Source organism: Populus alba, chromosome 2, assembly GCF_005239225.2.
Source record: "Populus alba chromosome 2, ASM523922v2, whole genome shotgun sequence".
In the NCBI taxonomy this organism is placed as follows: domain Eukaryota; kingdom Viridiplantae; phylum Streptophyta; class Magnoliopsida; order Malpighiales; family Salicaceae; genus Populus; species Populus alba.
In genome coordinates this window covers 1,807,931-1,824,362 of record NC_133285.1, presented here as the reverse complement: position 1 = coordinate 1,824,362, position 16,432 = coordinate 1,807,931, and the positions used below count along the sequence as shown (strand labels likewise).

Sequence of the window (16,432 nt, the reverse complement as noted above, 5' to 3'; positions counted from 1 at the left end):
TATTTTCAATTATGCCTTTTAAATTTTATTTTTTACATATGTTATAAGAAATGTGTAGAATAAGCATATTTTTTTATATAAAAAATATTTCATCCATCATCAAAATAATATATATTTTTTATATTTTTATATTAGCACATCTAAAAATATAAATAAATAATTTAAATCTTTAAAAAATTAAAATTTAAAAATACCGGAAAAACAAAGACAATTTAATTGATAGATAAAAAATCGAAACGTTGCGTTTGATGTTTGCGGGGGTGACTTGACATTGAGGTTGGCAACCCGACCCGTGAAAAAGCTATTCGAGAGGAAGATTTGGATATTAGGATCGCGCAGAAGAAAAAATCAGAATCGACAAGTCCCACCTTCTACTTAGCTTCACCGGAGTTCTGATCTAGGATTTTCTTGATCAGATCTCCAACTGATCAAATGACTCCACCTCCAGGTCCTTACTCCGGCGCCAGCACTCTCGCTCTGGTGAGCAAATCTCTCTCCACTCTCTTCCTTCCGATCGATTCCTGACCTTTAAAAAGTTGATTTATGTGTAGGTGGCGCGTGCTTCGGCATTCAGTTTTGGCTTGGTTTATGGAAGTGTGAAGCTCAAGATTCTCAAGGTAATAACTTGTTTAACCTTTCTTGATTTTATTGATCATTTGCTAGGCAGATCTGTTGCTGTTATCAGTTTTATTTTATACTTATCAATTTGATTAAGCTGTTTTCATGGAATAATAAATGAATAGATTTTATTCACTTACAAATCAATAAGCTAATTATGCGAAAATTTTGATTAGATTGGCCTTGATCTGGCAATTTGTTGTACGCAAGTTATTAACGTTTCGATTCAAATTTGATTCGTGATAACATTTGGATGCAGCCGTTTGTTGTTACATTCTGTCGATTTCGTTAAGAGAATTCATCGTTTGAGGATTTGTTGGGAATGATTGTTAATTTCTGAGAGAAAAAAATTGATTTCTTTGACTATCAGATGAAAGTGAATTCGCGTAACAAGGCGGAAGCTAAGGCACATCACTGAGGAGATAGTGTTGAATGATGAAATAAATGACCATGGATCTTTCAAATGCTTGCCATTGGATAGGATTACTCGTATGCAAAAGATGACTCTTGATTTAGAGAATCAGGAGTTTTTTCAATTAATTTTTTTATGAATCACGAGAATGGCTGCTGTTAATTTTCATTTCTGAGGAAGTTAGACATAGTTTTCTATGAATTGAACATGTAGAAGAACAATTGTTTTGCAGATTACTGGATTCATATACCATTACTCGAGGCTTTTACATTCTTCTTTTTGAATACAGAACAGTTGTGCTTGGTGATTCCTACCTGGATAATTATTGTTCATTACCACTTCTTTAAGCTCTATAGTTATGCTGTCTTATTGAAGCAAGTATTTCAAAGAACTTGGCCTTTTCTGTTTCAAGGTTTTGTTCTACCAGTTGATGCTCAAGTAAATGGCAGAAACAAGTTTTTGCTATAGGTTTTCCCCTTCTTTTTTTTTTTAATGGTTTTTGGAAGGGCATGTATCAAGATTCAAGATTTTGGATACTCTGCTCTTCCCCGAATGTTTGCAGTTGATCTATTTTGATCGCCTTTTGTTCACAACGTATTCATTGCTAGATCAAGTGAGCTTTCATATTCATGAATCAGCATTTTCACCTGAATTATCCCAGCCGTCGAAGAAACAATTAGCTTGAGATCTCTTAGAAATGTAAGTGTTGTCTATTCACTATGGTTGTGATGCTCAGTGGTGCTGATCATTTTATTTGTTTTCTTGTTTATCGGTAATCTAAACATATTTTGTGATTATTTCCTAACCACATTATTCCATTCATGGTAAACATTTTTGTAAGCCTTGCATTGAGCAAAGTAGTTCCTTGACCTCTTTTTTTGTTTTTACTCGTTTTCTTCATGTATGTGGTAGGCACTGTCGAGCCTTTGTTTGTCTTCCCATGCATCTCAAAGACTCGAATACTGCCTCTATGTCACGTTTCTTTTGTACATGACGTTCTTTTCTTACATCCTCTTCTCCTGGAGACAGATTTGCAGCTTGGTTCTCTTTCTCGTCGATTTTTTTCCCCTTAAAATTCTTTGGGGCTTTCTGATTAATTTGTCACGTGCAACATCAATCACTATCCATGTTCGTGATGAGGAATTTATTATGTCAACTTGTTCACTTTCTTCATCCTTTACCTAAAATTAGGGTTTCAAGCTTGACTCGACCTCCCTTTCTCGAGCAGTTTTGGAAATTCCAATGTTGATTGCATCGTTTTTCTCCTTGATTTTGGGTTTGGCCCTTCAAGTTATAATTAAGACAGGTCAGATGAATTCAGATTGGCAGTTTCTACCGTTTTAACTGCAGCGAGGTCGTTTACAAATGAAATTAGCTGGGGGTGACATGTCGTTCCAAGATGCACTACGCTAATACCTCGGCCCAATTGTTCGTCTATGGGAACGTGACTAGCCGTGTTCCCAAATTTCTTATTTTTTTTATTTAAAATTAATTTTTTTATATTTTTATATGTTAAAAATATATTTTATAAAATAAAAATATTATTTAGATATATTTTTAAATAAAAAATATTTTAAAAAATAATTATTACTATAAAAACAAACACGGTTTGTATTTGACAATTAAAGAAATAGAGTGAGGCCGATGGCCTGACCAAGGTATCATAGCGTTCCTTTATCGAGGCTGTTCCACGGACTGTGATAAGCGCCTGAGTGAGACCATTCCATCCCATGTGTGAACACGTGGAGGGCCCAGATTGCCCAATGTAAAGGAATCTCTTTACAGATCCCGATCAGTTCTACTCCTTACCTTGATGCTCAGATCTAAATCATTTTATTTTTTATTTGATAGTTTCTTTTTACGTTGTAAACAAATTATTTTTTTATTTTAAATTAATAATTTTAAATATTTTTAGATCATTTTGATATATTGATATCAAAAATAATTTTTTAAAAATAAAAATATATTATTTTAATATATTTTTAAATAAAAAATAATTTAAAAAATAACTATAACCACACTTTCAAACTCCATCTTATTTTATACCACTCCCACACCTTTCCCCTCTTTTAACAAAGCCATCTTTTAACATTTACCAAAGTAGAAAAAAATCAGCAAATGATATACAAGATGATTACTTTTGTTTTAAAAAATTACTGGATTCATTCAAATTAGATTTAAGATTAATCTTCATTTGCCCTCATTAATTAAAGTCACCAACTGCAAATAGAGAAGTAATTAAACACTTTTTTTAAGCAATAAAGATAGATCTGTTTTTCACATCATTACCCTGTTCAAATTTGGAAAGAAAATGTTAAAAAGAATTCTTGAATTCAAATGTGGAGATCTTACCTAAAATCTAAAATAAATAAATCAATCAATTAATTTTGGCTTAGGGAAACCAGTCCAAAAATATTAAAAATATTGAGATCATTGATAAAAATCGCAGTAGTGGCAATTTTGCATCATATAGTTTCTGTTTTTAAATTATTTTTAAAAAAAATTAATATATTTTTAAATGGTTTATAATATTATTTTAATATATTTTTAATAAAAAAATATTTTTAAAAAACATATTCACCGAGTTAACGAACACAAAAGAATAACTGCAAGCGACAACCTGCTCCCCAAAGCTGCTTTGTCCTAACTAAGCAAGCACTGAAAAATCTCACAACTTGCTTCACTTCACAACATCATTCTCCGAGTACTTACGGAGACACTCTCTCCCTCCCTCCCTCCCTTTCTGAGAAGAAGAGGCTAAAATGGGATCAGTGTCGCTGAAAATAGGAGATGGAACAGCCAGATTCAAGAGAGCAAGTTTCTGTTCATCAGCAGTGAACATTCTCATGCTCTTCTCGGTACTAACCACCAATCTTTTTGCATTATATGCCTTCACATCTTCTCCAAAAGACCATCAAACTCACCTCTTTCACAATCCCCATAAAAATATATCTTTGATCTCTGAGCATGTCTCTTCAATACTAAGAGAGATCGCTGCTTCTCAAAAAAAGCTTGCCAGGGTGGAGAAAGAGCTTTTGGGCTATGAAACTATGGATATTTCAAGGCTCAATATTGCAAGTGAGCTCAAATTGTTTTTGCAACACCATCAACTTCCTCTTGGCAAAGATTCAAGAACTGGGATCACTGAAATGGTGGCTTCTGTGGGTCATTCTTGTGAGAAATCTGCAGACTTGTTGTCTCAGTATATGGCTTACAAGGTTTCTGGGTCCTGTCTTGGTGATTGGAGCCTTGGCCAGAAGTTGATTTTGCGTGGATGTGAGCCTTTGCCCAGAAGGAGATGCTTTGCAAAGTCTGTTCAAAAGGTGGGTCTTTATCGTTTTCCTGTTTCTCTTTGGAAACCTGTTAGTGAAAAGATTTTAACTTGGAGTGGTCTTGGTTGCAAGAATCTTGAGTGCTTGAATAGAAAGAAGTTGAGCAGGGATTGTGTTGGCTGCTTTAATATTACTAGTGGTTATGAGACTCAAAGGTTTGTTAAAGCTCGAGGCAAGAATGATTTTATCATTGATGATGTGTTAGCTTTAGCAAGTGGGGGAATTAGAATTGGATTTGATATTGGTGGTGGGTCTGGGACTTTTGCTGCTAGAATGGCAGAGAGAAATGTGACTGTGATTACTAATACTTTGAATGTGGATGCTCCATTTAGTGAATTTATTGCAGCAAGAGGGCTTTTCCCTTTGTATTTGAGTTTAGATCACAGGTTCCCTTTCTATGACAATGTTTTCGATTTAATTCATGCTTCTAGTGGATTGGATGGAGGGGACAAACCTGAAAAACTGGAGTTCCTAATGTTTGACATCGATCGAATTCTGAGGGCTGGTGGATTGTTTTGGTTGGATAGCTTCTACTGTGCAGATGATGAGAAGAAGACAGCTTTGACTCGACTGATTGAGCGGTTTGGGTATAAGAAGCTGAAATGGGTTGTGGGAGAGAAGACAGACGATGCTGGGTCAGGGAAATCAGAGGTTTATTTGTCTGCCGTACTACAAAAGCCAGCAAGAGTGTGATGATTACTGGAGTTTTCACAGGAAACTGAAAGAGGTGAGAGTTTTGTTTCCATTTCTAGCTTTGTTCACACAGCATTTTGTGTGAGTTCATCGCCTCAAACATTTTCTTAAATTCGTTTCAACATGCAATAAGTGCATCAATTATTACTTCTCTCAACTGTAAACCAGCATTAGGAGATGATGTTTGTGCTTTGAAATCTAGTAACTGCTTTACCTTTTACTGTATTTTAGGGGAGTTAACTATCCAAGCTAAAAGAAATGTTAGGAAATGGAAAATTCATAGTGTATAATAACTATCCCTCTTTAAAGTGCAAGTTCGTAATGTTTCTTTCCTTTCACATTGCAGTTCCAAGTTTGAATTTGATAACTATCCATCTTCATGGGTCCTAATTGGGAAACTGTCTTAGGTAATGATAAGGGAGTGGCTTAACCGGTGGTTACAAGTCTTGACTTGCGTTCACCAAGTTTCTGGCTTGTTCTCTACCTTCTACTTTTCTCTTTAGCACACCGACTACTTGATATGTGAGTACACCAGAGTTCATTTGGGAAGTCAAGAGCATACGAATGTAATAGTGCCTGGAACTAGGAAGTACTAGTTCTAGATTTTAGTTATAGGGAAACATGATAAGCACTTTTAAGATATTGATTCTTAGGGAAGATTTTGGTAATCCTTTCACAAACGGATGTTGACAATGCTCCAATTCATCTTTGTGGTAGTGGCATTGCATTCTTGTATGTGAACAAGCTGTTTCCTTCATTGCTGAGTTGTGTTTGGCTTAGAGTTAAAACGAGCTAAATGGTAAATTCTTTAACAATTAACCCTCCTTAGCCTTGTTTGATAATTCTGTAAGGAAAGAGGAGGAAAAAGTTAAGGGGCATAACGTGAACTTGACCTCTTATTCTCATGAAAAGCATAATTCGTTTAGGAACGACCGGTTTGTGCCACCTCGTTTCCGGTCCAAGTATTGGTGTTTCCCTCTTCTGGATTGGGTTCGATGGTCCGGCGCTTCTGGCCAATCCCTTTGATAAGTGCATTTGTCCATTGCAGTTGAATATATAGCAATGGAATACATGAACAGAATAAAAAACATGGCCCTGGAAGCAAACTATTCTAGGAAGAGTGGAAGACCATTAACTCTCAGGTGTCATGTAATTAATGAAATTTACTAAATCATCTGTGAACCCTCCGAGTCTGGTATCTCTTGGTAGGTTAAAACGATGATGTGGGCGGATGGCAGCTGGAGCTAGCTTTTTGGATATAATTTGCTGGTTTTTCCATAAGGGAAGGTACGTAGGAGTTTTAGTGCTAGAAGGTAGTAATATCTACTCCTTTTCACCGTCCATCACAGGTGGTTTCAAAGGTCGAGGTGATGTATAATCAATGCTGTAGGGTTCTATTCCCTGCTTTGCTTTTATTTTCTTCTGCCAATGTATGAATCGACGGTGGGACTCTTTAGAAATTTTGAAGCTCCTCCAGCTTGATAATTTAATACCTTATCCGCAAGATATTAACTGCTACTGTCATGTCAGGGGAAATACTTCGATTTCCAACTGGTTCGGCAGTGCCAGGCCCACCTAGTAGCATATTGTTACGCTCTAAACCTAACCTAATTCAATATTAATTCAGTCATAGAATAAATAAATTAATCCCGATCAGTTAAAACAATATAAACGTGTTTGAAATTATAATACCGGTAATAATTTCTTTAAAATAAAAAAATTTATTTTTTATATCAATGATTTAAAAATATATATTTTACATAAAAAAATCAAAATTTAAGAAAATGCTGTTTTGCCAAAAATATAAAATAGAACCCTTCAAATTAACAAAATTTTAACGAAATCAACCGTGCCATACAGTGATGTAGATTTTGTTGGCACAACGTACCCTGTCAAGAGTTTGCGAGGGCCTATAAGCATCCTATTTTTCACACCAAAAAGAGTTAATTTTTGAAAACTTCCAAGACCTAGCCCGAGTTACTATAACTCATTAAGCAAAGCAACACAGACATATCTCTTAATTACCATGTTAATATATTATAAGCTAGTAGTAATGTCTTAAGCTTCTGTGGAAGAATGTATAATCCATCATCCCATTAATTATAACAAGTTCAACATACATACATATCCAATCATATATCAGGATAGACCTTCACAAAGTGGAGGCTGAATTGGAAGCACCCACATGACTCACCCTCACCGCTAGGGTGAGATGAATTAAGTTCGCCGGGGAAGCTTGCTTTAGGTTTAAGCAACCATTCCGATAACGTTCTTCTCCACCGGGTGGGAAAACATCCATCTAGTTGCGAGGGGGCATAACTTAGCTGAGGAAGTTCGATCAAGCATGGATACCCTCTGTGATGGGGGCATTGGTGCCTTGGATGTTGGCGCTGTTGAGAAGCTTCATTCCCTCCTCACTCATCTGCTGAACTTCTGAAGGTGACAGAATCCTAATGCAGCGAACACAGCCAACGAATTCCCTGCACAAGCACATCAGACTTAGGCCTAGAAATACAAAGGACTTCTTTGCTATCTACACACAAAGAATATATAACCACAAAGGGCAAAAATGACACTTACTCCCAAGGATCATCACCTATGAGTAGAACATCATTCTCGTAGTCCACGTATACTAATTTCCACCCAGAACCTTTAGGATTATTTAGCAGCCCATCAAGTCCAAACATGCATTCAATAGCGGAGCATAGTTCTTCATAATTTTTGAAACTTGAGACATCAATTGACCTCCCAACAGACCCCGTCTTCTGAACCTGTAAACCATAAACAATGTTAGCACCCAACATTCGGGTTAATGAACTGTAATAAAATCTTGGGAAAAAACATCCAAATGCCCTCGATCTCACTCACAAACATGCGGAGAGAGAAAGCTTGTTTACTAGATAAAGTCTTCCGTTTTGGAATAATTATGCTAATAATCTGATGTTTATGACCCAAGCAGATGGTTACCAAAGATCTTTTATTTACAACACAATCAAGCATACCTTGGTATATGTGCGCACGCGTGGGGCTACTTGCTGCCATGAGTTATTCAGGAGCAGATTGCTATTATCAAATTCAATGTTGTTTGAAGATGTGCCACCTGAGCTGTCAGGAAAGTCTTGCCGTGAGAAAGCTTGGGAATCTGCTAGGCTTGCTGAGGTAATCTGAGACTGAACATCCTGGCTTGAGCTGAGGTTGCCAACTAGACAATCTGAAGCATTCTGCAAATCAGCATCCTTGAATGTGCAGAACTCGTCTAGAATAGCACTTGAGACAGAACGATCATACACAGAACCACCATTGCTAGCATCAATGTTAAGAGAACCATAAATTCCACTTTGATCGTTGCTCTCGTCAGATGAATCCTTCACTGCACCAGAGTTGAAGCTACATGGCTCTTGCTGAGCCAAAGGAATCAATTGGTTCGCTTGGGATAAAATTCTTAAATTGCTCATCTGATGATCCCACGCATCTTGATTCATAAAAGGTAAAGAGGGATTAGTTGCTTCAGGGGACACTGCTGATGGGTCTTGTAATCCAAACATAGACAGCGGTCCTGATCTATACATACTGTCCATAGACATTGGATGTGATATCCATTCGCCTGCATCTAGAAATGGATGCGAGCAGTTTGGTGTAGTGGCATCAGCTGGAGATGCACGGATCTGTTGGGAATTAAGTAGCGATGACTCTGCAAGTGCCTGCATAGGCCAGAGGCTGGTTTGTAATTGTGATTGGCCCTGATTCTGATTTTGGAACACCAGATGATTTGTGGCATTCTGCTGATTCATAGGACACGAGATTGGTTTTTGCACGATGCACTCTCCTGTTGAGGTTGGCTGGCTTAACTGATCTGGCAAATGCTCAGGTTTTGCTTTTAATTTTCCATCAACAATTCCAACTGACGCTTGATTTTCAACTTTGCTCAAAGGTGACTTCCCAGCTACATTTGCCTTTGATGAAGATGAGTTCATGGCATTGGATTGGTCTAGACAGATCTGGGAATAGTTTTGGTTTCCTATGGGCGTAATTCCTGACTGGTTTAGCTGAGGCATCTGATTAATTGATGCCTGCATGTTCTTAACATCTAATGAAGCCACCTTGACAGCAGATGCTTCTGGTAGTGCAGTTCCACAGATTCCAGGATAGTTAACAGCTTGAGGTTTCATTAGCATGTTAATCAGTTGTTCAGAATACATGTTTGACATCGAAGCATATGGAAGACTTGCATTTCCATTCCCCGGAAGCAATGCAAGAGGCTTTTTTACCAAACCACCCCATTCAGTATCTCCTGGAAGGACAAACAGCATAAAATGAATCTTCAACAAATTTTCCTAACCGTTAAAAAAAGAACTAGCTAAAAGCTCACCTAAAAATCCAGACTGCAACGGTCGTTTGAGACCAGAAGTCAGAGAGGGAAAAATAAAGAGACTTTCAGGAGTCTCAATTTCCCATGAACTAACCCTGTTCTGCTTATCAGAACACCCAGGCTCATCCCACTCTACCTGTTTGCAAGAAAGAATTATGAAAATCAATTGCAAATTAGCAAAGCAGAGAAACAATAACATAATACTAGCATCACTGCAAAAGAAAATGATTTGGTCAGATCAACAAGTAGCCTAATCTACCTGAAGATTCCGCCACTTGGAACCAGGCCACCTCAGTGGATCTAAGTCACTAATACCAACTATTGTGCCCATATATCTGTGGAATAGATTACAGACAGTTAGTAACATACACTAAGACAGATAAATGTTCAGAGCCCTGAGCATGGAATTAAAACATAGATGACTTTGAACTTCGCAGAAAAAATAGAATGTGATTCTGTCCTTGTCATGATGCAGAAAACTAAATGGGATTACTTGATGAATTAAGCGGTTGATTGAAATTCATGATAGTTATCCGTGCAGATGCGTTACCTATACCCGCCTAATTAAAGATGTAAGAGGACTCGAAGAACTCAGAATATGACCTGCGTTTTCCAGACTCTTCTGTCTCAAACATCATTCCAAATCTCATACCAACTGAGACTTGAGTCCCAAATACAGTTTTCCGGAATTTAATCAAAGGAATGACAAAGTCTGAAGGGCATGCCCTGTGAATTGTAGAAAGCAGTAACCACTAATTAGAGTCAGATACCAAAATAAAAAGGGCAAAGACAAGTAGGATTTGATTGTAAATTTAACAAACCTTGGATTGTAAAAAATGGTGAATGGGCTTCTATTGCCAGCAGCATGAGCTGCAGCAGCAAGGACACCAATGTGCATGCTATCAGCAGATAGAACTGATGATGGTAATGTTGTTTGTTGACGGTTTGCATGCCTCACACCCACCATCAATTGGGACTTTTCATTCCTGAAATTACAGAGGATGAGTTGCTTTAAGATCATTGTAGTGAGTTGTCAAAACCCATGAAGATTACCTATTGTTTAACACAATTTTACAACAGTTAAATGCAGTCAAATAGCATAGCAGAGCTACTCAACACTTGGAATAAAAACCGAAGCTTCTTTTCTATTGAGAATTCATTCAAAAATAAAAATAATGAACTTAGTTTTTTGATTAATTATTGGTTATTTTTGTAAAGAAGACAAATTTCTGCAGCATCCAAGGAAAATCTGAATTCGAATGGTGTAACTTACCTGATAAACAGAACAGAATCACCTGCTCTAAGCCTTTTTGAACCAACAAATAAGCTCCACCCAGTTGTAAGAAGGTGTCGCTTTGGCTGCCCTGCATAAAAGGAAGGAAAAGGAAGATGAAGCAAAGCCAGAACAAGTTCAATGCTGAGGTAAAACAAAAAAAAAATTGATGCCATCATTTTTATGGGCTAATTTTACTAGATTTTAGGGGTGAAGAACATCTTCTGGGCCAAAGTTTCCACTAAACAAAAATATTCATACTTCTGGTTCTCTAAATATAAGGTCTTCGTCAAATAAATTACAGTGCAGATGGCTCCTCACCGCGGTATATATGGCGAAATGTCCAGGTATTATCATGCAAGTCCCTGACAACAAGCTCCTGGGATGGTGGTTGCATTGAGTAATCCTGAGACAAGCAAAATTTAATATAACAGCTCCCTATTTCATCGAGGTTTGCAAGTAATTTCAAATTAGCAAGATTAGCTTACCAATGGAGGGAAGAGCTTTTCTGCTGCCCTGCGTGGCACTGAGAAGCCACCATGTGTACTTGTATCACTAGCGGTCAAAGCTTTGCAGAAAAATTCACTCGGATGCTTGCTGGGCTTGAGCCCAAAATCTGGTACAGGGAAGACGTCTTTTTCCTGCATGAAGGTCAGATTCATTATTTTGAGGCTGGATGAAGGGATAAGTAAATGGGAAGAAGGTCGATGAATTGACAGTGTTTAAGCTTTACAGAGTTCACTGGTTGAAGACTCATTTGAGCATGGATTTCATCTGTATCTTTGTCTGCCTATCAGGAAAAGGTAAACCACAGGTAAAAAACTGATCTTCTAACAAGCAGAGTGTACACTAGTACATGTATATCAAAAGAAAAGCAAAGAAGAATCAGATGAAAAAATGGCATACATGAAGGGTAACATTGTGAACTTGGCACAGTAACTGGGAAGGGAGATTTGGGTAGTTGGGGATCTGTGAAGTAGCTGATCTCTTAGTGGAAACAGCCACCTATACATGGAAATAAAATGTCCATCAGTTCAGCAAATCAAAGATTGAATAATCAGCAGCATGGCAAGGCTTCCATAACCTTGGAATCATGGTTTAACTTCAATTTCTTTTAAAACCACCATGGTCCCCCTCTTCCCAGAATAAAGTCCTAATTTACTATCAGTTGGTGTTTTGGAATTGTATGGTTGATACGCTGCAAATGAAAAGTCACCCCGTTCGTCAAAAAAGAAAAATCATCACACTTAACAAGAGAACAAACTCCATAACGCAATTTAGTACAGTAGAAATCTCTTGTGAACGTGCTTCGTGTCGATAAATAATCATAAGGAGAGAAAGGGTCAAGATTGAAAGAGATAAATTCAAACCTGCTCACTGTGTCCTTGAGGGAAATAATACACCAGACTTCCAACCTGGGGCAAGGAAACTAGCGGACCTGCACAAGCGTACCACAGCTCCGAGTTTATTGCCTTCCGTGTCCCTGAAATCATGCACAGCAAAATCAAAAACATAAGACACACACTTGGACAAAGGAGCACTGTTTTTGGACATGTACTTATGCAGAAAGTTAAGTCTTCATGTTAAAACCCGTCCTTTACCGGATCATTTCAGCCCGTTAGCGATAAAAATTATAAAAAGTCAAAACTTTTATGAGAAACAAGGATTTGAGTCATGAAACAAACCAGAATGGTCTTGAAATTCTTTCAACAACTTCATTTCCTCAAGCAGATTTGTTTGAGCTCCATTAATAATCCCTCCTGTTTTTATTTTCTCTTCAGCAGAACCCATCTTCGGCTTCTCTTTGTGTTGGTAAGTACTGTCTACCACACAGCCAGAGCAAACTCAATAGAAAAATTCCATCTTTACCTCAACAACCCAAACCCCTTGATTACACGAACCCCCATCAAACAACAAAAAAGTACATCATTAAAATCACAAGCCTATGTTCCTCCAAAAGAAGCTAAACTTTTAAGACCAGCCCATGTCAAGGAATCTTAAATTCACTAAAAGGACCAATCCAGTTGAGCAAAAGAGAGAAACAAACACCCTCTTGTGGGGAGTCCTTGATAATCCAAAATCAAGGAAGACAGCCAGCAAAAAGGTATTCACTAGACTAGATAGAGTTTTTTTAAGTTGTGGGGGCAGAAAAGGAGAGCTTTTTATTGACACGGCAAAAACCGAAAGCTTTTATGCATCAAGGCACGCGAAGAAAAGCATGAGTGTGGTGGTGGTCTTGTAGCTATTATTCATTCGACTTTTCATTGAAACCACTGATCTCCATCTATTATCATCAAGAAATCCAAAAAACAAAAAGAAAATTTTCTATCTCTTAAATTTATATGTCTCTGTAAATGTGAAGCAGTGGCTGCCGTATTTGCTTGAAAGTAGAAAGAGGGTGCATACTATTAACCTGCACTCCAACTTTCCGGAAATGGCTCTCTTTTTGCAGCTTTAAACTGTTTTAAGGAAGACCAAGTTAAAACAAAAGTAAAAGATGCAATAAATAAAATAAAAATAAATCACAGTAAGAGGAGAACACGAAATCAAGTACAGCGGAGAGTGATAGCGACAAGAAATAATAGTTTTTAAAAAGAGGAGGGAGAGAAGAAAGAATGTGAAGGTGGCGCATTTTAGCACGTGAATACGAGGATTTACGAGGGGTATTCTTCTGGGGGAAACCTTAAAGTAATCTCTCAACCTTTAATTGATTCTTAATGTAGTCATCAAGCAAACTATTTTATCAATTGAGTCCTTCACCTATCGATCAACACAGATTTGTAACGTGGAACTTTTAGTTTTCTTCAAGATAGTGATATTTTATACGTGTCAGGAATAGAAAAATATGAACAAAAGATGTTCTTAGCTCAGAGTTATGGAATGGTGAGACTTTACCTCTTAATTCAACGTTTATTCTATTCTGCCATGTATGTTTTGCATAAATATAGTGCAAAGCACTTTCAAAAACATTGTTCGAGTAAAACATTGTTTCAACCTTAAACCACATCTCATCACTTTACCAGATAGATCCTTAATTTAATGTTCAATGGAGACTTTCAAATTTTCTAGCTTTGTGATATTGTTGTCTGGTTTCTTAATGTATAAGCTGAGTGCTGTGTATATTTCTCACAGCAAAATCATACTGCATGATATTTTTGTTCTCACTCAAATGGCCTTGATTAAGTATGATGACTTGATTGATAAAATTCTTAGTTTGGGAACCTAAATAATTAATAATTGGTGGCTAATTTGGGTACTAGACTCCATTCCTCTCCTCTAGACCTTGGATTTTGGCCTTTTGCTGTATGGATCTTGTTGTGCTTTTTTATCACCTTTACATTTCACCTACTCTATCAGGGCAAATTTTGGTCTGTTTATTATGTGTTTATGGAATCTTGATTGTTTTGGAAATTCAAAAGGTGGGAACAGGGAAGTGCTTTTATATCCCTGTATGCTTTTGGAGTCTGGTTGTCTTGACCACTGCTCACGCATGCGGGATAAAAAAAAATTATACTTGAAATTTACAGGTTTATGCTACATTGCATTGTGCTATATTGTATTTAAATTTTATTAAATAAAATAGGAGGGGTGAGATTCAAACTCGTGATTTCTTGATTGACAATGTTTAAATATAATGTCAAATAATTATTTTAATCTAAAAATAGTTATGGGATGAGGTATTATTATATAATTTAATTATTTTAATCTAAAAATAGTTATGGGATGAGGTATTATTATATAATTTATATAATTTATTAATACAAGCCAATTGGCGGAGACGCATCATAACATTAAGCGACATGTATGTCATGTCCTCGTGTTCATCGGTGCACGGCATTATTCGACTTCAAGGTTTATTTACAAATCTTTATGTTTTTTATATTTGTTCTTGTATGTGAAACCACATGTAAGGCCATCAAATCCTTGAGAATTGTATTAATTAGAATAAATAAACCAAAAGGGATATTGATTTTACCATGCACTTGTTTAATGTTCACTTGGTCAATAATCACTATAGATTTAAATAGTATCTTAAAAAATCAATTTAGTCCTTATTTTTTTGTTATGCACAATCGAACTCCTTTTAAGCCCAAGACAATAGCTAGTTAGTTCCTTTTTTTTTATAGAGATGGTGAAATTAAAAAACAAATAACCAAATTAAAAAACACAAGCAAAATAGTTTAGCACCCCATCTTTTTAATTCAGCAGGTGACGAGTCCCATAAGTTTTTTAAAATTTAATTTTCATGCCAAACTTTTTTTCTATCATTTTTCAATTATTTTTTCGTGAGATAATGAAGAGAGCTCATTGAATTCCAACATAGAGAAATAAAGCTCATTGTTGACACCTATTTTGACCATCAAAATAGTTAAAATTAGTGTTAACAAGTTCTATTAGGTGAAGAGAGTCTTGTGGTTGTTGTTTTAGGCTTTAATACAACATGAGAGAACAAGATCTAAGTCTAGGATAATATATTTTATTTGGTTTGATTTTGTGTTTGAATCTATTTTTTGGTCTACTAGATTGAGAGGTTGATTTTTTTATATTATAATGGTGCTTGTATTGTGTGATCTTGGTTGAAATGAGCTAGCAGACTATATATATCATCTGCCATAACAAGTAATGTGTAACATATCTTCTTCTTCTTTTTTTCCAATAAACATAGCAAGCTCCTTTAAATAAAAAATAACTGGCTTAAACATGCATGCTTAGCTTGAAGGCCCACGTGCCTCAACTTTTCATTTCAAAGGCCCAGGGCATGTGGCCATTGTACCGAGTTACTAGACTCATTTTTCTACCCTTTTTACTTATAATATATTAAATTTGTATATAGATTTATAAAAAACATTATTGAAGTCAATCATGTCTATGATCAAAATCACAATTTTAACATGTCAAGCAACATCACTCGAGCTATTATTTTTTTCATGTATTTTTGTGTCGTTTGTTTTTAAAGAGATACAGTCTATCTACTTGTTATTGATGGATTGCTTTTTTTTTAAAAAAAAAACTCCAAACTACATAAAAAACACAATTTTAATATTTGTTATTAATAATTTGTCCTTGTCCACCATGGTTTGTTTCCCTTTAAAAAAAAATGTTTCTTATAAAAAAGTTGGCAAACAATTTACTGCCATGTAAATCTATCAAAAGAAAAAAAAAAATACAAGGTAAAAAAATACTGAATTTAATGGCATGCATGACTCTCATTGCAAGTTTGGTTGGCTCACCCGAAATTGAATGGTGTTTATTTAACCTAGTGTTGTTTTTTTACTATTTTTATCATTGAACATTGATTTAATTACAGATTTAGTTTTTGAATTTGTTTTGTTTAATACTATCCTTATAAATTTTACATGTCAACCCGGTAGATTAAGTGTGTTTACATCCTAATATAAAATAAAAATATTATTTTACTACGTAATTGATTTTAAATTCAATGTCAAAATCTTTTTTTTTTTTTTTTAAGAAACGTGATAACAATACTTATAGTAATAATGGTTGGTTGGTCGATGAAATTTCACGCAGGGATGAAAAAATTGGACTGTGATGCCGAGATCCTCCAAGAAAAGAAAAAGACGATGCGAGCTGTGATATAATTTATTTCCCCTTGATTTAGAAGATGAATGGTACTAATAGATTGATAGATTTAAATGTTAGTGAATATATAACTCAGAATAATTGATTTTTAAATCAAATTATAAAAAATATATTCACCTTTAAAAAATTCTTCA

The 16,432-nt window shown here is 35.9% G+C and overlaps 3 protein-coding genes across 10 annotated transcripts; 2 read left to right on the top strand and 1 right to left on the bottom strand.

Moving 5' to 3' along the window:
* Nucleotides 1-273: 273 nt before the first annotated feature.
* Nucleotides 274-2,753, top strand: LOC118052729 (uncharacterized). 3 transcript variants are annotated; one of them, XM_035063761.2, is made up of 3 exons: nucleotides 274-480; nucleotides 552-617; nucleotides 1,550-2,753. In XM_035063761.2, exons 1-3 carry the CDS (start codon nucleotides 433-435, stop codon nucleotides 1,604-1,606), a joined length of 171 nt encoding a protein of 56 aa, XP_034919652.1. In that variant the 5' UTR covers nucleotides 274-432; the 3' UTR covers nucleotides 1,607-2,753. The 3 variants fall into 3 exon arrangements, with proteins under 3 accessions (XP_034919652.1, XP_034919654.1, XP_034919653.1); XM_035063763.2 differs by lacking the exon at nucleotides 1,550-2,753 and adding an exon at nucleotides 878-1,016 and having other exon boundaries at nucleotides 278-480; XM_035063762.2 differs by lacking the exon at nucleotides 1,550-2,753 and adding an exon at nucleotides 989-1,300 and having other exon boundaries at nucleotides 298-480.
* An 898-nt stretch (nucleotides 2,754-3,651) lies between these two features.
* On the top strand, nucleotides 3,652-10,072 carry LOC118052728 (probable methyltransferase At1g29790). Of its 6 annotated transcripts, none has more exons than XM_035063759.2 (2): nucleotides 3,652-5,089; nucleotides 9,966-10,072. In XM_035063759.2, exon 1 carries the CDS (start codon nucleotides 3,793-3,795, stop codon nucleotides 5,053-5,055), a length of 1,263 nt encoding a protein of 420 aa, XP_034919650.1. In that variant the 5' UTR covers nucleotides 3,652-3,792; the 3' UTR covers nucleotides 5,056-5,089; nucleotides 9,966-10,072. The 6 variants fall into 6 exon arrangements, with proteins under 6 accessions (XP_034919650.1, XP_034919651.1, XP_034919647.1 ...); XM_035063760.2 differs by lacking the exon at nucleotides 9,966-10,072 and adding an exon at nucleotides 8,015-9,348; XM_035063756.2 differs by lacking the exon at nucleotides 9,966-10,072 and adding an exon at nucleotides 6,265-6,758.
* LOC118052727 (auxin response factor 5) lies at nucleotides 7,069-13,151 on the bottom strand. Its single transcript, XM_035063753.2, has 14 exons — nucleotides 12,383-13,151; nucleotides 12,068-12,180; nucleotides 11,604-11,702; nucleotides 11,431-11,487; nucleotides 11,186-11,338; nucleotides 11,019-11,103; nucleotides 10,698-10,788; nucleotides 10,246-10,410; nucleotides 10,028-10,150; nucleotides 9,684-9,759; nucleotides 9,425-9,560; nucleotides 8,058-9,346; nucleotides 7,636-7,826; nucleotides 7,069-7,535 (listed from the first exon to the last, which is right to left on the bottom strand). Exons 1-14 carry the CDS (start codon nucleotides 12,486-12,488, stop codon nucleotides 7,394-7,396), a joined length of 2,826 nt encoding a protein of 941 aa, XP_034919644.1. The 5' UTR covers nucleotides 12,489-13,151; the 3' UTR covers nucleotides 7,069-7,393.
* Between the last annotated feature and the right edge of the window lie 3,281 nt (nucleotides 13,152-16,432).

Excerpts from the sequence above, each read along its gene's own strand:
- LOC118052727 (XM_035063753.2), bottom strand. The coding sequence starts at position 12,488 with ATGGGTTCTGCTGAAGAGAAAATAAAAACAGGAGGGATTATTAATGGA. Across the intron at positions 11,703-12,067 it reads CTCAAGGACACAGTGAGCAG|GTGGCTGTTTCCACTAAGAG; the intron begins GTTTGAATTTAT and ends TTCCATGTATAG. Across the intron at positions 10,411-10,697 it reads GATTCTGTTCTGTTTATCAG|GAATGAAAAGTCCCAATTGA; the intron begins GTAAGTTACACC and ends CTGTAATTTCAG.
- LOC118052729 (XM_035063761.2), top strand. The coding sequence starts at position 433 with ATGACTCCACCTCCAGGTCCTTACTCCGGCGCCAGCACTCTCGCTCTG. Across the intron at positions 481-551 it reads GCGCCAGCACTCTCGCTCTG|GTGGCGCGTGCTTCGGCATT; the intron begins GTGAGCAAATCT and ends ATTTATGTGTAG. Across the intron at positions 618-1,549 it reads TGAAGCTCAAGATTCTCAAG|ATTCAAGATTTTGGATACTC; the intron begins GTAATAACTTGT and ends GCATGTATCAAG.
- LOC118052728 (XM_035063759.2), top strand. The coding sequence starts at position 3,793 with ATGGGATCAGTGTCGCTGAAAATAGGAGATGGAACAGCCAGATTCAAG.